At 40.5% G+C, this 20,676-nt stretch overlaps 1 protein-coding gene across 3 annotated transcripts in view; it reads left to right on the top strand.

The window, feature by feature from the left end:
• LOC125443180 (solute carrier family 4 member 1 adaptor protein) overlaps nucleotides 1-20,676 on the top strand; it is a 25,586-nt gene extending 4,910 nt beyond the window's left edge. Inside the window, exons 4-14 of one of the 3 annotated variants that reach the window (XM_048515334.1) lie at nucleotides 1,557-1,617; nucleotides 2,641-2,780; nucleotides 3,343-3,503; nucleotides 4,525-4,594; nucleotides 9,517-9,706; nucleotides 10,177-10,288; nucleotides 10,699-10,918; nucleotides 13,338-13,426; nucleotides 15,692-15,757; nucleotides 19,426-19,495; nucleotides 20,352-20,676. In XM_048515334.1, the coding sequence (XP_048371291.1) occupies nucleotides 1,557-1,617; nucleotides 2,641-2,780; nucleotides 3,343-3,503; nucleotides 4,525-4,594; nucleotides 9,517-9,706; nucleotides 10,177-10,288; nucleotides 10,699-10,918; nucleotides 13,338-13,426; nucleotides 15,692-15,757; nucleotides 19,426-19,495; nucleotides 20,352-20,401 (1,229 nt within the window). In that variant the 3' untranslated portion in view covers nucleotides 20,402-20,676. Of the gene's footprint in view, nucleotides 1-1,556; nucleotides 1,618-2,640; nucleotides 2,781-3,342; nucleotides 3,504-4,524; nucleotides 4,595-9,516; nucleotides 9,707-10,176; nucleotides 10,289-10,698; nucleotides 10,919-13,337; nucleotides 13,428-15,691; nucleotides 15,758-17,658; nucleotides 18,292-19,425; nucleotides 19,496-20,351 lie in introns of those variants that run through there. The other 2 variants (XM_048515168.1, XM_048515255.1) reach the window with 2 other exon arrangements.

Raw genomic sequence — 20,676 nt, 5'->3', positions numbered from 1 at the left:
TTGTAAACTGCCCTGAGACATCAGGGTATGGGGTGAGATAAAAATACATAGAAATAAATAACAAATATCTGTCATCTTGTCAGTGGTGCATATATATTGTGTTTAATAACTTCAGTACCGTATATACTTGAGTATAAGCCGACCTGAATATAAGCCGAGGCACCTAATTTTACCACAAAAAACTGGGAAACTTATTGACTCGAGTATAAGCCTTCAGTAACAGCTAAAACAGAAGACTTGGGAGCAAGGTGAGATAGAGTTGCTTAACAGAGTTTGCATTAGGGATGAGCAGCTTTCCAGCACTCTAGGAACACAAATGAACCACTGTTTTCCTCCAAATGTAGAATAATTCTGGGATTCATAGCCATGCCAGCCTAAACTTTGCTCCAAAGAAAGTCTTTGTGTTCAGCAACATCAGTATTTGGCAGTAAACTACTGTATGAAGAATTGTATTCATCTAGAATGCAACACACCAATAACCCTTTGGAGAGAAATGCCTCGGTTTCTTTTAACACACACACAAACAACCTAGTTGTAATGCTATGCAGGCTGTCCTTACAGCTTGTTTTTATGGCTCTCTGGTGAGTTAGAAAAAAAGCAGCAACATGCTTACCGGATCCCCACAGCAACCCCAGCTCTGGCCGCCATCTTGGAATTACTGTATATACTCGAATATACGCCGAGGGAGGTTTTTTCAGCATTAAAAATGTGCTGAAAAAGTCAGCTTAAATCAGTAGTTTAGTTAAACTTGATTATGGAAATCAAGTTTCACTTCACTAGGTCCTTAGAAGTAACTGAGATATCTGTAAAGGTTTGATCCTGCATTTATGTATTAGCTTGGATTTGTTCAAGTGGGTCCCAAGGGAAACTGTCCAAATTATTTCAGGATAACATCTAGAAACGTTTCTGGTGTCTATGGTGATCATTGTTACTGACGGATTAACATATAATAGTAGTAATGAGTTGTTTAGGAATGACGTCAGTCAGTAGCTAACTATGTTGAATCCTCACTGAATCCTCATTATGTTGAATCCTCACGTTTCAGAAAGATTTAATAGGAAATTCAAGCTATAGTTTATTTATTTTATTATCAATTTTATATACCGCCCCTCCCCCAAAGGGCTCTGGGCAGTGCTTATTAAATTAGTAAACTAATTGTCCATTATATTAGAGAATTCAAATATGAGGCTAGGTTTTTTCCTAAGTATGCTATCAAAAAAGAAGGATCCAGTTTACATTTGCATGCAGGTTGAAGTTATACTCAGTTTTTTCCCTGTATAACATTTTAAGGGCGTTGTCTTACATTTAGGGTTGTCTTTCTTTCAAGTAAGTGTAGTAACCATCCATAAATAAAATAAGTTTACATAATGAATTTTCCTTCCTCCCTTCTGCAGTTTCTTCCATCTCCCAAATTACCTTAAGAAGTGGGTTTTGGTGGCTGCAAGGGAAGAGGGAGAAATGCAGTGCATGAATTGGGTTGCTTTCATGCTTTATGAGATTCAGTCCAGTGTGTGCCAGTATTCTAACATTACTCTCTCATCCCATTTTCTGCCTAGGTGAAGAACTTGAATATGAATTTGATGCCCAAGGAACTGGCACCTGGCTGTGTAGGGTAAAGTATGTATGTGTCTATACTTTTCTGTGAAACAGTGTTGTACAGTTACACGTTTGTCTGTTAGTTAACGAGGCTGGAGAAAGTGCTATGAGGCTGTGATCAGTACTTGTACGTTGTACTTGTACATCAGGTGCAGTGCTTAAAATGAATTCTAGATTAGTTTAAGAACAGTTTACTAGAGCAGAACTTGTAATGTCAAAATTCGAGGTGGTTCTGGAGTTACACATTTAAGATGCTCCTACAAACAATATAAGTAAAGGTAAAATGTCTTCAAAATAAACAGCATTTGTAACAATAAAATGAACAGTATTTGTAACAAAGATATATATATCTTAAATTTTGGGGAGTTTTGTTTTCAACTTGCAAAACAACTTCAAATGCAGACATTTCTACTGAAGTTGGGGGGGGGGTTTAGGCCATTTTTAAAAAAGTATGGGTTGGATCTTGTGAACTATCAACAGAAGCCATTCACAAAACATACCTTTCCTGCTGGCATGGTGTAATGGTTAGAATGGGTTTATTTAATTTATTTATTTAACCTCATTTGTACATTTTCAGCCCTGGCCCCTACTTGGTGGAATAAGCTCCCCAGTGAGATCAGGGCCCTGTGGGACTTGAATGAGCCCTGCAGGGACTGTAAGACGGAGCTTTTTTGCCAGGCATTTCCATCTAGCCAGCCGGCCTGACCATTATCATCACTGACCACCCATGGGTGTAGTTGTGGGGTGGGTTTTTTAGCACCATCTGTCAATTGTTTTAATGCTTGATTGGTGTTTTATTGTTGTACTAATTTTGTAATCTTTTATTGCTGTTCGCCGCCCTGAGCCCTAATGGAAAGGGCAGGGCATAAATATAAATAAATAAATATTTTCTTTACCAATCTTATACAAACGAATACTGAAATGCTTTGTAACTAATGAGCGTGAGACAGTTTGGAAGAGTAGTTCTCAGTATGCATAAAGTAAGCAGAAATTTCAGGCCATTATTGACTTTGTTTTTATACTGTAACCTTATAAATTGAACAGGCTACCCATAGATGATGTTTCAGGGAAGCAACTTGTGGCAGAGGCTATTCATTCTGGAAAGAAAAAAGAAGCAATGATCCAGTGTTCATTGGAAGCTTGCAGGATACTAGATGCTAGGGGTGTGCTGCGGCAAGAGGCAGGTAGGTTGAATTGGACAAATATTTTGGTCTTCTAGGCCTCAGGAGATTTTGGAGTCTTAACCTTTGACATTGCAGGATAAATCTAAATGTTTGTCCTAATAAATCCACAGCACCCAAAACCAAAACAGAACTTTATTAAAACATAAGCAAGGCCTGGTCTGAATCCTGCTAGGTCATAACCCAGAGCCAACAATCAACAATTCAGGTGAAAAGTGAAACTAAAGCAAAGGTTTTTACCTGAAGGGACTATGTGTCATACAATAAGGGAATGTCAGCAAATTCACAACTGCCCACAGATCTTTGTCACATGTGTACATCATCCTTTCTCCAAGAATCTCATAGTAACAGTTAGTACAGGGACTGTCATGTTTTATTCTGTCAACATCCCCTGTGGTAACATCATCCTTGTGCATTGGGCGCGTGTTCAGCTGTTTTAGGAATAGTCATAAGCAAGTTAAGACAGTCACTTAATTAACCAGGAATACAGAAAGATTGTCGGCTTCAGGATATTATTCCACTTTTTTTGCTGCCATACCCTTTTTTGTCGTCTGACTCTCCATAGTGTCACGGAAAAGAAAAGCAAAGAATTGGGAAGAAGAAGACTTCTATGATAGCGATGATGACACATTCCTTGATCGGACAGGAGTTATTGAGCAGAAAAGACTAAACCGAATGAAGAAAGCAGGGAAGATAGATGAGAAACCAGAAACATATGATTCTTTGGTAAGTGTAACTTCAGCTATCCCAAAGTGAATTTGGAATTAAGGATGAGCTACTTAACTCTTTTGTATTCTGGATCTGTTCTAGAACTACTTCTGCTTTTATTGTAGGTTTTCGTGTGTATTAATGGTTTGAGTTTTAAATTTTTTTACTTGCTTTTACTTGTAAAGTCAAAAACAGGGTATGCATTTTCTTGCATACTAAAATAAGCAATCAGCTGTCAGGGAAATTTCCTTTCCACGACAAGTCATCTGTTCAGTGATATGTTTCTGAGGAGTTGCTGTTTTTATTTTATTGTACCACAAACAAAACTTTGTCATATGTAAAAGACTTACAGCCCAATCCACAGGATTAGGGCAATGGGGGATGGTGCCGCTACACCACCCTCTAAGGGCTTCCAGGTGGCACAGCAAGACAGTGAGTATCTTGAAAATCCCAGCAGCTTCAAAAGCCCCCATAGTCCAAATGGACTTAAACCAGCCTTTTGGGTGGCATAAATCCGAGGGCTACACCCTGTGGAAGCCAACACCAGTCGAGCCTACCCCTAGCTATGTTGATGGCCAGCTTTAGGCTGGCAGAGCTCTGAGGCCTCAGCCTGCTTCCAGGTTGGGCACTGCCAAGCTGTGTGTGGTGCCTCCTGACACACTCTCTGCCCCCCAGCCTACGCATTTGCCACTTGTGACAGCTAGGTGGGTACCCAGGTCAGATCGTGCCTGCACTGATTCCCCAAGTCTCTCTGCCCCGCCTCCTCTATTGGGCCAAATGTAAGATGAACAAATGTCCTTTTATGAGCTAAAACCCTCTTAATGTATAGGACAAAGTGTTGTACTGAAATGGTTGAGTAAAAGGGAGAAGTTTTGTTGAGTCAAAAGGCCAAGAAAACTCACATATTAATAAGAATGTCACATGTTCTTCCTTTCACTTTAATGTTGAATTTTGGGACAAAAAGGATTGCTTCATCTTAAAGATTTTTAAAACCATAATAAATGTGCTTATTCTTCCCACTTCCTGTCTCTTCATGTAGGTTTCAAAATTAAGTGCAACTGAGAGAGAGCTCTCTGAGATAGCAGAAAAGCTGAAATCAGCAAGGACAGGTAAGGCCAATTTTTAAAAAGAACTTGAGGAGAATAGCAAGGGGAAAAGCACAAAATGGGGTCAAAAGAATTGCAAGTAGAACAACTGGGCATTGGCAGGGATCCTCTTCATTTTGTGTCCATACAGGAGGCTGTCTGAATTCTACCCATAATGTATCTACATGTCTTATCTATACTTAGAGGCAAGGCTTAGACATGGACTAAACATTTTGGACTTAATAATTAGAATGTCTAACCATTACAATTTTTAAAATATTCCTCTTACAATTAAATTCCACCACAGTGTGAGGCTCAAGTGTCAGGAGGGGAGGCATGTTTACTGCTTTCTCTTGTATGTATGTTTGTTTTTGTCTGTCTTGAGGTGCTGTTGCCCTAGCTTGTTTGGCCAACCTTCTGGATATTTTTAAATTCAGGTCAATTGGTCAGTTCCTTGGGTTTTTTACACAATATGGGGGAAGGGGAGCTCCAGCCTCTTTTTATTTATTTATTTTATTTTATTTATTATTTAAATTTATAGACCGCCCAATCCCCAAGGGGCTCTTTTTGAGACCTGGGATAGCAGCCAAGCTTCCACAATTCTAGTCCTCTCACCTCCTGTTCAAAGCTGCTGTTGTCTTTGAATACCTGGAATGAATAACAATAAAATGAGGCAGCCCTGATGGTCTTCCTCAGGAAAGAGGCAGTACATTAGTTGCCTTAGGGAGGGACTGTTGTTCAGTGGTAGAGCATCTGCTTTGCATGCAGAAGGCCCAAGGTTCAATACTCATAATTTCTAGTTAAAAGAATCAGTTGAAAGATCTTGATAGACCAGTGGTCTGACTTCGTATAGCAGCTTTGTATGTTCAGTCAATGGATGCTGGACCTCCAAAAGATTATTACTTTAATTAAGGCAAGGGTATCCAAACAGCTAGTTGATGCTGATGGTGTAAGAAAGATAACTGTCTTCAGATGCTCTACTGTTTCACCAGTTGGCCTGGTTGTAATGGCCTCAGAGCTCTTCATGATGCTTTTAGTCCTGGATCTTTCCAAAATGGTAGATATGGTTATTTCAGTATTCAAAATTCATGTATGATGTTCACCTTGGTGTCAAAATACATATTTCTGAGATCAGCAAAGCCAAATACAATATTATGTCAGTTCTAGAGAAAGCCATTATTCCTGTAGCCCCGTTTTGCAAGATAGCGAACCATCTTCACACTTGTTTGTGGGGGCAGTAAAGCTGGTATACTGTTTCTTTTCTTGTAAAAAAAACAAAGTAAAATGTTATTTTTAAGGTTTGTAGTATTTGGGGGAGGGGTGATAAATCTAGAGCAACTTTTAAAAGAAAGTTTGTAATATTGGGATAAAATGTAGCAGGAAAATTGTTAGTGACAAATCCTAAAAGTATAGAAAATTATTTATTCTGCTGCCTTAAAAATAGTAAATGAAATATTAAATTGCTTGTTTGCCATTTTGATATTCAGTGGAGATTAATGGTGCTGGGATGTAGACGAGAGTGTTTTATTGATTTTATTGTTTATTAATTGATGTTGGAAGGTGTCCTGAACCCATATGAGGAAGGGCAGCCTGTAAGTTGGATAAAATAAATAAATAAAATAATGATTACTTACTGGTTAAACTCTTAATCTTAATCAAAATGTACAATTGTCGTACACAAAGCAATTTGATACATAATATTTTTATAGTTATGTTTACACTTGCAGCCTTCTTGGCCGCATGCACTAAAGTTGCACATTTTACAGCCTCACAATGTCAGTAGTTCCTCCAGTGTGGGTCTGAGATACTTTGCTGGTATCAAATGCCTGACAATCTCCTCCCAGCCGTTGTCCACAGGGTTCAGCATTGAATGGTTAGAAGAGAGGAGTATAAGTGATTCTCTGATGGATAGAAATGCCCATTTAATAAGTTCTCTGACAGAATTTGAAGTAGTTTGGAGCATATCGAGCGAGTTGGTCATTAGTATAAATGAAATAAATCTCATCTGTTGTCGATCCAGTGCTATTTCTGTTTGAGGCTGGCCTTGTTCCATTCTACAAAGAAGAGGGAGGGGAGACAATTTAAAGAAAAAAGGTGCATTAGATACTACTTAGATCTCCAGCTGCTGGGTAAGAGAATGTCGTTAAAAAAGCTTCAGGGTCTTGTAAGGATTCTGGTTTAGTGACCCTAACCTTTCCTCTGGAATCTAACGAACCTCATTTATTACAGCTGCTGCAGTTACTGTGATATTCATGCTCTCTGTTTCTTCCTTCCCCACCTTTATGTTGTGTCCTAAAATGAGCATCCCTGTACTTCAGGATAAAAATTTGAAGTAATTGATTAATGGTTTAAAGGAGAACTTAGGGTAATTCAAACTTTCAGCTTTCCAGTAGTAAAACATAGAAATGTAGTCCTCTTAGAGTTAGGCCAACCCTCGGGACCGAGTTTTTAACTTTTCTTAAATTGGTGTATCATGTTCATCATTCTGGCAGGTAAGAGATCACTGTGACACAAATGCCAGTGATAAACTGCTGCTGTTATAGCATTTGACAGTCTTTTCACTTCTGTTGCCTGAAAGCTTCTGTAATGGTTTTCAAGCCCTGCCTTTCGCTGACTGCTTAACTTCTCAACTCTAAAGAACAGTTGTGGGTCAGGAAAGCTGAAGGAGTGACAGGCTGAAAAACTGTTTTTCACCATTTATCCCTAGATACTAAGTAGATGTTGGAGTTGAGACAGTTTGCAGACAGCTTCTTAAATCCTTCTAAACAGATTACTGATGGAACAGCTGTATAAAGCCTTCCACTTTTCTGCAGTTGTATAAAAATGTCTTTTTTATGTTTTGTTTGACAGTCAAGCTTGTGCGGGCCAACTTGACATTGCCTATGTATTCTGAAGAAGCAGATTACCCCCTATTGATAATCTTTATCTTGCACTGAATTTGCTGTATTACTGCAATAGCGATACCAGTTCAGGATAGCTATGGTCTCTTAATGAGGCAGGAAAAGAGTATTTGACCACAACTGAGAACTTCTTGTGCCCAAAGTGGGGCTTATGTGGAAAATGGCCATCATTTGTGGCTCCCATTCCATACACATCTTTACTGCAGCGTGCTACTTTATAAGGGCCCAAATAGTTCTCCCTTCTGCTGCCCCTAAAGATATGCTTGTGCACATGCATAAGGGAAACACACACAGCTGTCCACTGAGCATACCTTTGCGCACCTTCGTCTCTAGAAAAATACCAAGTTGCACATGACTTATTCACTGGATCAGTGCAAATGTAGATCCACTTTATATAGAGAGCAAGAAAAAGTCATTTTTTTTTTACATTGCATTTGTAGAGCGAGTTGCCTATGCTTGGAGCATGTAAATGATTAAATGCACTTAATCTACCTACTTACAGTAGGTATTTGTAATACAGCATTTTGTTAGCTTTAATTTACAGCTACACTTTATTCTGAATGATCAAGTTATGCATTCCAAGACCTTAAATAAATACTTGTCCAAACAAAGGAATCATGTGTTGTTGAATGCTTTCACAGCCAGAATCACTAGGATGTTGTAGGTTTTCTGGATCCTCTGAAATTGCCAGCCACAGATGCAGGCGAAATGTCAGGAGAAAATACTACTGGAACACGATTGAAAGAATTGTAGACACAGCCCAGTTTGGCAGTCTTAACAGTGCTGTAGCTAAAGCTTATCTAACAGAGGTGCCAATAGATCCAGTTTCAGCCATGAGTTTCTGTTCTGTCTGGCTATTAAATGTAGCTACTGTATGGTCTGGGTCCTGTGGCAGGGAGGGGGGCAGGAAGTGTCCAGAATTATGCAAAGTTAACGTTTCTGGTAGAAAGAAGGCTAAGTAAAATGCTAGGGACACAATATTTTTGTACCTTTGGTGATCTCTTAGAATAAATACACTGCAATATTAAAAGGCATTATTTCTTCCTCTGAACAAAACTCCTTCAGGTTCATTTCTGTTTTTAAAAATAATGATTGTCCATATTATGTTTAGTGGGTAAAACATACATTTCGTGTAAACATACATAAACTTACCCATCTGATAACACACATTTTGACATGATCCAGTTGCCCATCTTATCTTTCTTTCCCACTTCTGCATGGGGCCTGTTGGCAGTCTCTCTGTGAATGGAGAGCAGCACTCATAATGTGCGTAAAGGATCAACAAGATTAGACCTTTTTCTGTTAAGTCTTCCCCCCAAAACTTGAACCTACATATTTGTCAGGCCTGGCTCCCGCCTTGCCTGGCATCAGTGGGGTGGCGTCACCTGTACTTGCTGTTATCTGTGTATGTTAATGGGCCTTTCTTTCCTAAATTGCTGTGCATGGTAACTTAGTGAAGTTGGCCTCCCTCGGCCCCCCGTGGCCGGGATGAGTCTATCGCTGTCCTTGAGAAGCTGAGGCACATAACAATGCTGACTTCACCTTGTTCTTCACCTTGTTCTTCTAGCCTTCGTTTGTTATGGGAACGAAGGGAGGGGGGAGTTTGGAAAAGTGGGAAAACCAGAGATAAACTTAACTGCAAAAGCCAGGCTCCCCAGCTCTGGCTTTCTGCATCAACTCATTAAAGCTCTTAAACCCTTTCTAGAGTCTCAATTATCAACTGGAGTAACAGAGCCTTACAATATTACAAATTCCCATTATTAAATCAAATGGGAGTCTAAAGGAATCCTAGTATATTTCCAGTTTTTAAAGGAAGAAAAAGTACATTGAAGAAGCTGCGGGATAATTTATGTAAGGATGGTTTAAGTTTCAGAAACCTGTGATCACTATGAAATTGAGACAAACATTAACATTTTAAAAAAGATATTGTAGTGCAGAATTTTTGCCTTGGGCATTCACTCACTGTTCATTGTTGGTTACTAAAATGTGGGCCACTCATGCACTTATATATATATATATATAAATATACACATATATTTCTTATAGTGCAATCCCAGTCAGCAGCTCAGGATTCTTTGGATGAATTTATGACTGAAATAAAATCAGGAGGTGCCCTAGACAGTGTGGCACGTAAAAAACTTCACTTGCGGACCTTCGAGCTGAAGAAAGAACAGCAGCGTTTGAAAGGTTTAATTAAGATTGTTACTCCTGCATCGTTGCCTGAGCTGAAATCTCAGTGAGTCTTGATTTTACCGTACTATAATAAGGTTATCTATGTATTGTTTTCTTTAACTGTAGCCCTCTTTGACATTTTCAGTACGAAAAAAACATGGAACAGAACATGAGAATGACAACAGATATTTGCTATAATCTCATGATGTTAGAATGTAGCTACTTCCAATGGATGAGTTTGAAATCCTAGTTAAGAAAGAACCCTGGATGCCTTTGTGTAATGGTAGTGCATTACCTAACCAGGATTAAGATGAAATTGGAGGGATTCATGGTTTAGGGAGGGAGTACATAGTTGTGTGGCCCCAAGACATTTGCACCAGCCTCATGAAAGTGTGTCTTTCCCATGAATTTCAAAGTTGAACAAGAATTTGAGTTTCCTGAAGGATGATCCAGTCATGAACTACTGCTGCCTCCCAAGGCTTGATACTGAAGCTTTTTGTGTGCTTTTCTTTCACCTTTCCCCATCTTCTGTAGAACTGGGAGTCAAGATTTGGTAACTGAAAACAAGCCCAGAAAGCTAACTTTACCCCTATTTGGCGCAATGAAAGGGGGAAGCAAATTCAGACTGAAAACTGGGACTGTTGGGGTAAGTTGAAAGTTGAATGATTTGTAAGACTTTCAGCATTGCAGAATCACTCTTGAAACACTTAGCTATATTTAGTTCCATGGATCTGGGAATTCAGAGTTTGCTTCATTACATTATTCCTGTCAATCATAGGGGGATAGGGTGGGACATAAATTTAATCAAATAAATAAGTATATTTCCTTAAGGAACAGTCCCTCTTTGACTAGGGAACAGTCCTTCTTTGACTAGACACGTAATTTTTCTTTTGTATAGAGAGCCTATTTATGTTGTTGATGTATTGGTCCAACAAGAATTTATCCATGTTCCACCATTGAAGTGTCACAGTGTGGAATATTCTGTTCCTGATTTATGTATGACAGATAGCTCCTATAAAAAAATCAGGTTCATTTTTATTTCTGTTTGCCTCACAGAAGCTACCTGTGAAGCGTCCAGATATTCCTGTAAACCTATTAAATATGAAGGATGAGGGGCCAGAGGAGGAGGAGGAAGAAGAAGAAGAAGCAGAAATAAAGGCATCAAAACAAGTCGCACAAAAATCACGGACTGCAGTACAACCAACGCTTCAGCCAGAAAGTCTCCCACCTGGTTCTTACTCACACAGCAGCAAAGATGCACAGTTAATTCCTGAGGGTGAATTGTTCTTACATGTTCCATTTTCCCATAATTTTAATGAAGTTAAATGGGCTAATAAGATCTTTTTTCCTTGCTTTGTGTGTTTTTGTTAGAAACACACTCGCCAAGGTGGCTAACAGTACAAAACAGTACAGTCCTAAGAGAAGTTACCCCAGTGTAAGCCCATTGATTTCAATGAGCTTAGACTGGAGTAACTGCCTACGAGTACACTGTAAATTGAGCAGTAAGGAAAAGGGGGGGGGGGAAACCCACAGGTAGAGGTACTTCTCAAATAGCAAACGTCCTCAGAATGGCAACAGTCTTGTACAGGCATCTAAAGTTGAAGTAAGGCAATATTCCCTAGTTTTATTATCCCAGCACTGTTAAAGATCCTATCACTTGTAAGCAGCAACCCCATCTCAGGCAGTAGGAGAACATTGAGCGGGGCTTGTTCTCTCAGTATATTTTTGGGTTTAGTGCTACTAATTTTTTCATCCTAGCCAAAATTTATGTTTTAACAGCACTTCAAACCTTTGTTTAGAGAGGCACATGATCTCGAAAACTGCTGAGTTGTTCTTGGAAGAGAGGGAGATTCTCCTATATTTCTCTTCTTTCAGCCTAAGAACCATCTGTTTCTTCTTTGTGGGCAATACACAGCATAAATATACTAATCTCAACTCGTGAGAGAGTTCATTATGTGAACTAGCTGTGAAATGCTTTGAGGTGCTGACTAACCCTGTATAATTTCAGAATGCTTAGGAAATCTGTACTAATCCTTGCTGTTTTTGGCTCCCCAAATAACTCTGTTGGTTTATAAACTATGAAACACTGAGAGGGGAGGGTAATTGTATTCATTGTGAACAGGAATATTTCATGTAAAGTCTTTTTTAGTTTATTTGACCCTTACCCTATTTTTCCTGCAAGAGGTCAGAGAAAGCTTTAAGTCTCCAAGTTGGGGGCGAGGTTGGGGGGGGCAGTTCTGGACATTATTATTAGTATTGTCGAAGGCTTTCACGGCCGGAATCACTTGGGTGCTGTGTGGTTTCCGGGCTGTATGGCCGTGTTCTAGCAGCATTCTCTCCTGACGTTTCGCCTGCACTGTGGCTGGCATCTTCAGAGGATCTGATGTTGGGAAAGCAAGTGGAGTATATATATCTGTTGGAGTGTCCATTGTTACTCATACTTCATTGTTACTCATACTTCTATTCAGATGCCCTCAACTATTGACCTGGTTGCCTTCTTTGTTACTCACAGACAATGTTTCTTCACCCACCCTGGACACTCCAACAGATATATATACTCCACTTGCTTTCCCAACATCAGATCCTCTGAAGATGCCAGCCACAGATGCAGGCGAAACGTCAGGAGAAAATGCTGCTAGAACACGGCCATACAGCCCGGAAACCACACAGCACCCAAATTATTATTCGTATTTATTCGATTTATTAGACCGCCCTACCCCCGAAGGGCTCAGGGCGGTTTACAGGCAACCAAACACAATACATTGCAACTAAAACAATCGAATAATCCCACTTAAAACAATAAATACAATAAAAGCAGTAGCAGCAATAACCTTTCCATAATTAATAAATTAGGTGGATGACGTCCGGTAATACCCTGGGAGGGGACTGGCGGATTTTCAGATAAGCCAATGACACATAGGGCAACAGAGAGGGCCAGCTCAGCGGCCAGCCTCCCCAAAAGCCTGGTGGAACAGCTTGGTTTTACAGGCCCTGCGGAACTCCCGAAGATCCCGCAAGGCCCTAACAGCTGGAGGAAGAGCGTTCCACCAGGCAGGGGCCAGGGCTGTAAAAGCCCTGGCCCGGGTGGAGGCTAGCCACATCATAGAGGGACAAGAGACCACCAGTAAATTCGCCTCTGCCGAACGGAGAGAGCGACTCGGGACATAAGGGGTAAGGCGGTCTCGCAGGTATGAGGGCCCCAGGCCGTAATCTTTATACATATATATTGCAGCATCTTTGGTTTAAGCAAAGAAACTAATTGACTTCAAAGTAAAGCTTCCTAGAAAATAGTTACACTGGATTTGATCGAAGTCTCTGAGCACAGTTCTAGCATGCAGAAGACTGGCCATTTAAGGGTTCTTCATCTGTCCCCTTTTTGTAGGGGCTGTGTCTTCAGTACACTGAAGTTTACTAAGCCTGTGTTCTCTCCTTTCTGACTCACACAAAAGTGAAGTTCTAGCTTTCTGATCTCCTATGACATGTTTAGCATTACAGGTGTACTGTGTGAAAAAGCTGCTGTTAAACTACTGTTTTAAAAGCTGATTTCATTGATTTTAAAACCACCTTGATTTATAAAATTATTTTGCTTTATACAAAGGCAAGGCTTTTTTTTCTTGGCTTGATCAGAATAAAGAATTAGTCCCATGCTTATTAAGTGACTGGGTTAGCTAAATCTCTGGGGTTCTGTTTTACAGGAGTAAGTCCTCTGTCTGAGCTTGTGAGTGAAGATGGAAAAGTATCAGAGAACAACTCTCCAAATGATGAATTGCAAAAGAAGTCACAAAGTAAGTAGTAGAATGCCACTGCTTATCTTCCAAGCAGCCTTGTCCCAGGACATTGTATAGGTCAGCATGGGGGAAGGTGGGAGGAGATGAGAGAGTGCTAGACCAAAACGAGGAACATTGAAAGCTGAAATCCTTTTCTGCTGTCTGCATAATTTAAAAAGAATAAATAAGCTTTAGCTTTCAAAACATTACAAGTTTGGAAGCAACACTTTAAAATGGTGTATATACTTAGATTGCTAGGGTAGAAAGTTTTTAAATAAGATGTTGTTTAAATCCTATTTACATTGTAAATATTTTCTCTTAAAGACAAATGATGGTAAAAGCAGGGGATTAGATGCAGTACGTAATTTAATCCTTTAATAGCGTCCTTGTAATTGGTGAGTACTTCCTTAGAAATTCTGATTTTTTCAGAAGGGAAAAAAATAGGTGCCTAGTTCACAGTTGCCCTGTCATTTTTTTGCCTAATTCACAGTTGTCTCGTGAAAAAAAAATTGGCAGATGGTAGTGTGGCACTTCTGTTTCTGATTCAAGTTAAATTTTTGGCATGAGTTCACCTTGGCAGGAACATTTCATATAGCTGGCAACAGGAGACGCACTGTGCTCCTATTAATACTTTTCTGGGCTATATTATTTTTGCAGGGAGTATATTTTATTTAGAATTCACTGGACAAATATTTTTTTAATTTGATTTTAAAAAGGGAAGGTACAAAATAGAAACGAAAAACCTAGTCCATTTTTTCAAAGGAAGGGAAAAGAATAAGAGAAAATATAGTAAGTCATGCTATATATCTTATTCTATATAATTGCTTAATGTTTCGATGACAAACCCTCAGCCAATGGATGCACAGGAGAGTCCCTGCACAGCCCTGAGGATGCGTGGTCACATTCAAAAGGGCCTGGTGAAGCAGAGGCGCCTTGGTGCTCACTGCTTCATGGGTCTGGCAAAGCCCTTCCCCTCTCCCACCCCCACCCCAAGCATACCCATTCCATGATATACTATATGGTAATTGACTTTCTAGCTCTCACAAAGTTTTGACGCTCTATGATAATATATTTGTGGTGACCCTTCCACCCGCAGTCACCAAATGCGTCCACTCTTTTTTCTTTTTTAAATAAATATATAAGTGCCAACTAATATTTGTTCCCTTGATTCTTCCCTATATGGTAACTGCCATCAGGAATTAAAAAAAAACACAACCCTTTATCTCCTTTTGGTAGTGTGTACAAGCTTATGAGGCAAAGCGGATGACTTGTGTGGTCTTAAGGAAAATAGGGTGGGATTCCAGTGTTTCTTCAAAGTAAGATTTTATTTATAACTGATAGGTAACTTCAAGGTTTCAAGCAATATATTTGCAAAGTAAAATCAAACTGAGGCAACAAATACTTTGAGGACTTTACTCAACATAAATTCACTCTGATACTTTCTGACAGCTTCTCTCTCAGTTCTCTCAGACTCTGTCTTTATTTTGTCTAACAGTTTATTGAGGCTCTGACTTTCTCTGTATACCCTCTGACTTTCTAGCTCTCGCAAAACTTTGATGCTCTATGATTGTCACTCAGAAACCCTAACACATTCTGCCATGCTCACTCAGAGCTTTAACTTTCTCTGACTAGCATTTTGACATTCTTAAGTCTTTTCACACTGAAACCTTGTCACCTTCTACCAGTCCAGCCCTCTCACATGCACACGCTCGAATCGGCCAATAATACCGCACTTTCATCCCCCTCTCATCCTCTTTCTCTAGTTCAGCTCTCAGTGTAAGTCACACACTCATTAAAATCACTATATGATACTTGATAACAGAAATAATGTTGAACAATCCTAGAGAATTAATGGTGATACAATAATAAACTTAAATCTGGGTAATTCAGATTAGCCTGTGCACTCCCACACACACCAGCTGGGTGACCTTGGGCTACTCACAGCTTTTCGGAGCTCTCTCAGCCCCACCCACCTCACAGGGTGTTTGTTGTGAGGGGGGAAGGGCAAGGAGATTGTAAGCCCCTTTGAGTCTCCTACAGGAGAGAAAGGGGGGATATAAACCCAAACTCCTCCTCTTCTTCTTAAGGGAAACTGTCATAAATCTAAACATGAATTTCTAAAAATAATTCCCAGATGCTGAAAAATAAGTTAATATGTTATCTATCTGGTATATAGTTGAATATTTTCTTTTTTTGCTTTTCAAAAAAACATTCAAATTTGTCCAGTTTTCTTAAGCAATTAAGTGTTAGGAATAGTGGTAACCCACTTTTTATTTTCATTTGTTCCCCTAGGATCTGAGAAGCTTGCAGAAAAGCCCAAGAATAAGAAAGCTGATGCCGCCAGTAGGGTAAGTCATTGGAACAACTAAAACTTATAAACAGGTTGAAGTCATCCCAAGAGCCTGCATTTTAGGCTGTTGTGTAATGTGGATATTACCAAAAACCAAACAAGAATACTGTGTATTGCCATTTCTGAGTAACTTTGTTTCATCAAGCTGATCCTGTGGAATCAATGCAGACTTCACAATAACAAATCGCAGTTTGTGCTAACAATAGGTGAGAATCCAGGTTAAGGTTTGAACTTTTAAATTATACAAGCAAACTGCATCAGGTTGACGTGCGTGCTTTCAGGTTCTCTCATAAACTCCAGTCTTTCAGTGTTCCCAAACAAGTGCTATAACTATAGCTCCATGCTAAGCAGTAATTATTACTAATCATAGTTTGGAAACCCATTGCAAATTGTGAGTCTCATTTGCTGGCCAGTTGCAGACTATGATTTGTATATTAAGATACAAACAACTAAACACAGGCGCTACCATGAAATGAGAGTTCAGTTCACTTAAAAGGAGCCATTTGCTTATATTTAAGAACTGCTCATAAAAAGCTGCAAGAAGCTTAGACGTTTAGTTCTAAACCAGACAGATTGGTTGTGAAGGAACCTGCAACAATAGCCTGTTTTTAAGTTTTTCAGCTAAGATTTTACTGATGATAAAGAAATGTTGTTCAACTGTCCCATCTGTGAGGGACAACTGAAGAGGCAAATAGGCTTATTTGCCACTATTTCAAGGCAGCAGTACATTTTATTTGGCATTTGCCTCTTTCCTTTTTTCCAAAATCAGAGGAAATGGATTGGAGCCTTGCCCTAACCTTCTTAGCATTAAATATTTCATTAAGTAAACAGTTTTGCAGCTGTCGCAAAGAGAATTAGTGAAAGAGTCTGAGATAATTTACTGCATACAGAATTAAAAATATGAGCATTTACAAGCGTGATGTCAGATTGGGGTGGCCATCCATCTGGGTCAGGGGTAGGGAACCTGCGGCTCTCCAGATGTTCAGGAACTACAATTCCCATCAGCCCCTACCAGCATGGCCAATTGGCCATGCTGACAGAGGCTGATGGGAATTGTAGTTCCTGACATCTGGAGAGCCGCAGGTTCCCTACCCCTGATCTGGGTAAATTGAATGGGTCTGTGGAGGGGTTTTGAAGTTAAACCCAACCCTTCCACTACACTAGGATGCATTAAGCAGTGGGAACACCTGGAATCCACTAACGCTTGAACCATCATTCGGGTCCCTTTGGGGGAGTTGGACATAATCATGGGTAGAACTATGCGTCTTTTATCTTCACTCGCCCATTCTGAAGCTTTTGCCGGTGGGTCTGGATCATGAACCACACCAAGACACCCAGATCCCTGTGCTTCTCCATCAGACTCAGAGGAGGATGGAATTGGTCCCAAAACTGCTTTTGATTATCCTTTCCTAGGTTTGGTGGCACTAGACTTGTTTACTCATGATGGAGTTGGCCCTTTGGCTGGGGGTTTTGTGGAGCAGGAGGCAGCCATGTGTTCACTCTCTCCACAGTAAAGACAGAGACCCCAGCAGCTCTAGCAAGCATAAGGGGTCTCCTCAGGTGCACGAGTCATTTTCCCAATTGGTTTACGGGGTCCTGTCAGAGCCGCTTGCCCCTGACGGTGGTCGTAGTGCATCTTGTTCTCAAAGTTATGGACTTCCATCATCCAAATTTCATCTTCTCCAGCTAGAATAATCCACTCCATTAGGGTTTCTGGGTTGCCAGACATCAAAGCCCACTGGCGTAATTGTGAGTTGAGTGTACCTTTGCATGGACGAATATCTGTTCTGACCAATCAGGAATTTTACTTGCCACCACTCGAAACTCCTCTGAAAACTCTATCAAGGATGCATTGCCTTGGTGCATTTGCAAAATGTCCTTTTTTGCTTTCTCCCTCAGAAACAAGTTTTCAAAATGTCCCCGCAAAGCCATCAGAAAGTGAGGGAGTGATCGAAGTTCGGGAGCATGCCAGTGGAAAAATCCTAAATACCAGTCGGCCGCCGGCCCATCTAATAGAGCACTCACTTCATGAACCCTCTCTGCCTCACTAGCGTAGTTACCCCCATGGTCCTGCTTATAAGCATCAACTTGGACCAGGAAATAGGGCAAACAATCAGGGGTGCCATCAGATTGAACCTTCAGGTCTCAGTCCCAAGCTGGAACTGAGCGGGACCAATGGGGTTGCTCTCTGCAGCCCGACTTCTAACCTATTCAGCTGCTCCAGCCCGGGCCTGCAGCGACTCCACTTCTTGATGGAGCTGACGAATCACAGCCTGGTATTCCTTCTTCTCCTGGTTCCACTGGTCAGCCTCCTGCCTCGAGATACCCGTGGCTCTCGAGGGGTCAGAGTCTGAGTAGTAATCATCAGCCAGTTCCAATTTTTTTCTTTTCCTCCACGCCACGCTTTTCCCGTGCTCAGAGCGTGGTTCCAAAGGCTCCTTCTCAGGGTAATACAGTTCCTCAGAAGTTAGTCCCGAAGAGAATCCACAGATCTGGGTCACCTCCATGCTCCGCCTAACTTCACTAGTGGTGGATCAGACTTGGAGGTGAACCCCAGCTCAAATCCTTGATAAATCCAGTTGTCAGCTAGACCCTGAATGCTGCCGATGCGCAAACGTCAGAGTCCCATCGCAACCTCTACCACATCATGGGGCTGCTGCATAAAACGTGTTACTACTTCTGCAAGAGACAAGTTTGCCCCATCCCCCACAAAGTGAAGATGCGGTTCCCCTCATCCATAGAACATAATCACCGATAAGATGTTTGCAACTTCAGCCAGTGATCAAAGCATAAAGTTGGCAACATGCACAAAGCAGAATTCTCTTAATGTCAGATTCCCTGTTCAGACAATAAATTACTTGATTGGTTCAAGGCTTTTATTGTAGACATGTCAGAACCTAGAAAGAGAGTTCTGGGAAAAAACCACGCCAAACTCTTGAGAATATGAGTGTGAGGTCTCCACGCCCATCTGAGAAGCAAACAGTTTGCATCGTCTGGCCTGGAGTCTTTTCCCAGCCACAGAACTCCAAGGCCACAGCTAGAAGTGATAACACAGCACCTGCTAAAGCGAAAGCAAATCCCCCCCCCCCCACGGCACCATCATGACACGTGGCCATAAACAAAATGGGCGGGGGGGGGGGGAGCTTGATTGTTTTGTCTTTTATTCCTGTTCAGAATTCCACCACAATGTCATACCGTAACTCAGTAAAGTTTTTTAAACAAACTGAGCTTATTATCCTAAGAGATCTACCCTAACCCATTTCTGTTAGTAAAATCCCTCAAGTCAAAATCCAAGATGGGTAATTTATTTTAGTGAGACAGAAAGAGACATCAAGTCATTGCTGACCCTATAGGGTTTTCAAGGTAAGAGATGTTCAGATGTGGTCTGCCGTTACCTGCCTTCAGATTATCCTGATATTTCTTGGAGCTCTCTTGTTCATATACTAGCTAAAGTTGCTCATAACATTAATAAGTTTTGGGCATCTTGTAGATTATTACTTTGTTGTATATTTGGTAGATTTGACCTCAGAATTCTTCCACCTCTGTTCCTTCTGTGAGATCCATTCTCTTCTACCTGTACTGCAGCCTTAAAGTTATGTATTACCACTCAGTGTACCTTAGAAACAGTGTTAACAGTCATTAAACAATTCACATTCTTTCCTGCAGGTTCAACACACAATGCTCTCACAATATCCAGAAAATGACCCAGACTACTGCGTGTGGATGCCACCTGAAGGTAATGTGTAGTCTTCTTTCTTTATCAAAAGTTAACTGATGTTCCTGTGGTCTGAATATTCTATAGTGCCGCAACAACAGATAATAGCAGTCAGCCATTAAAGTGACAGCCTTACTTACGAAACAGTTGTTTCCCTGTTTCTTCAAAAGTTAGGACAGATTTGAGGACCTTCCTGAGAGCAGAACATCCAAATAAGAGAGCAGTTTTAAAAAAAAATCCATGCTCATCTATGCTTCATTCTTCTGATAAAGAGACTGAAGTAAGGTTCTCAACAGGTTTAATAATTCCTCTTATGTATATCCTATTTATCCAAGTAGCATACTTAGGTGAGGTTATCCCATTTCTTCCCCTCTTAACAACCTTGGGAAGAACCAGTGTGATTCTTTCAGCATGGATTGTATGCACTCATCCCCTCCAAGAAGCAAGCAGTTGCATTCTAAACTGGTAAATGTTTAATTGTATTCAGACAAACCCATGCAGTGTGTTAAAGTGCCCACAGTGTAACAACGTAAAAGGAGTCCTGCTGGATCAGTCCAGTGGTCCATCTAGTCCATCCTCTTTCATGGTGCAGTTTTCTGGAGGGCCAGCAAGCAAGGCACAGAGCTCAAAGCCTTCCCTGCTGTTTCCTCCTAGCACTGGGCTCCACTCTCTGTATTAACCATGGCTGTTATATTCACAGAGGCCCATTTATGCCTAACTCCCCTTTAACCCCATTCTCCTCATTGAGACTAAGTCACCCTTTTATAGGTACAGTTGCATCTCGTAGCAACGCAGAGGCTGAATTCTGCTCATAAAGTTTTCATTCTTCAGTGTGAACAGAAATACAAAATTACTTTCCCCCACTTTTTTTAAACAGGTCAGAGTGGTGATGGTAGAACTCATCTGAATGCAAAATATGGATATTGATCATCAGATGGTAGCTTTGGGACAGAAAGGACTGTGGCACAACATTCAGTGGACAACTGTATTGTGAAAAACCAACCAACAAGACCTTGCTCATTATTTTAAAACTTTTTTGTGATTCCTTAAAGTTGCCTACGTACTCTTCGTTTATTGAGTTCATATAGTGTGTGTGTGAAAGTATATAAAACTTGTGTTTGCTTTGTATGTAGATGTGGAAGCAATGTTTTGACTAATATGTACAGCGGGGTGGATTTCTACAATAAAATACCAAGAAGTTG

The sequence above is a fragment of the Sphaerodactylus townsendi genome, linkage group LG01 (genome assembly GCF_021028975.2).
Source record: "Sphaerodactylus townsendi isolate TG3544 linkage group LG01, MPM_Stown_v2.3, whole genome shotgun sequence".
Taxonomy (NCBI): domain Eukaryota; kingdom Metazoa; phylum Chordata; class Lepidosauria; order Squamata; family Sphaerodactylidae; genus Sphaerodactylus; species Sphaerodactylus townsendi.
Note: the sequence above shows the minus strand (reverse complement) of the source record. Positions and strands in the feature narration are given on the sequence as shown.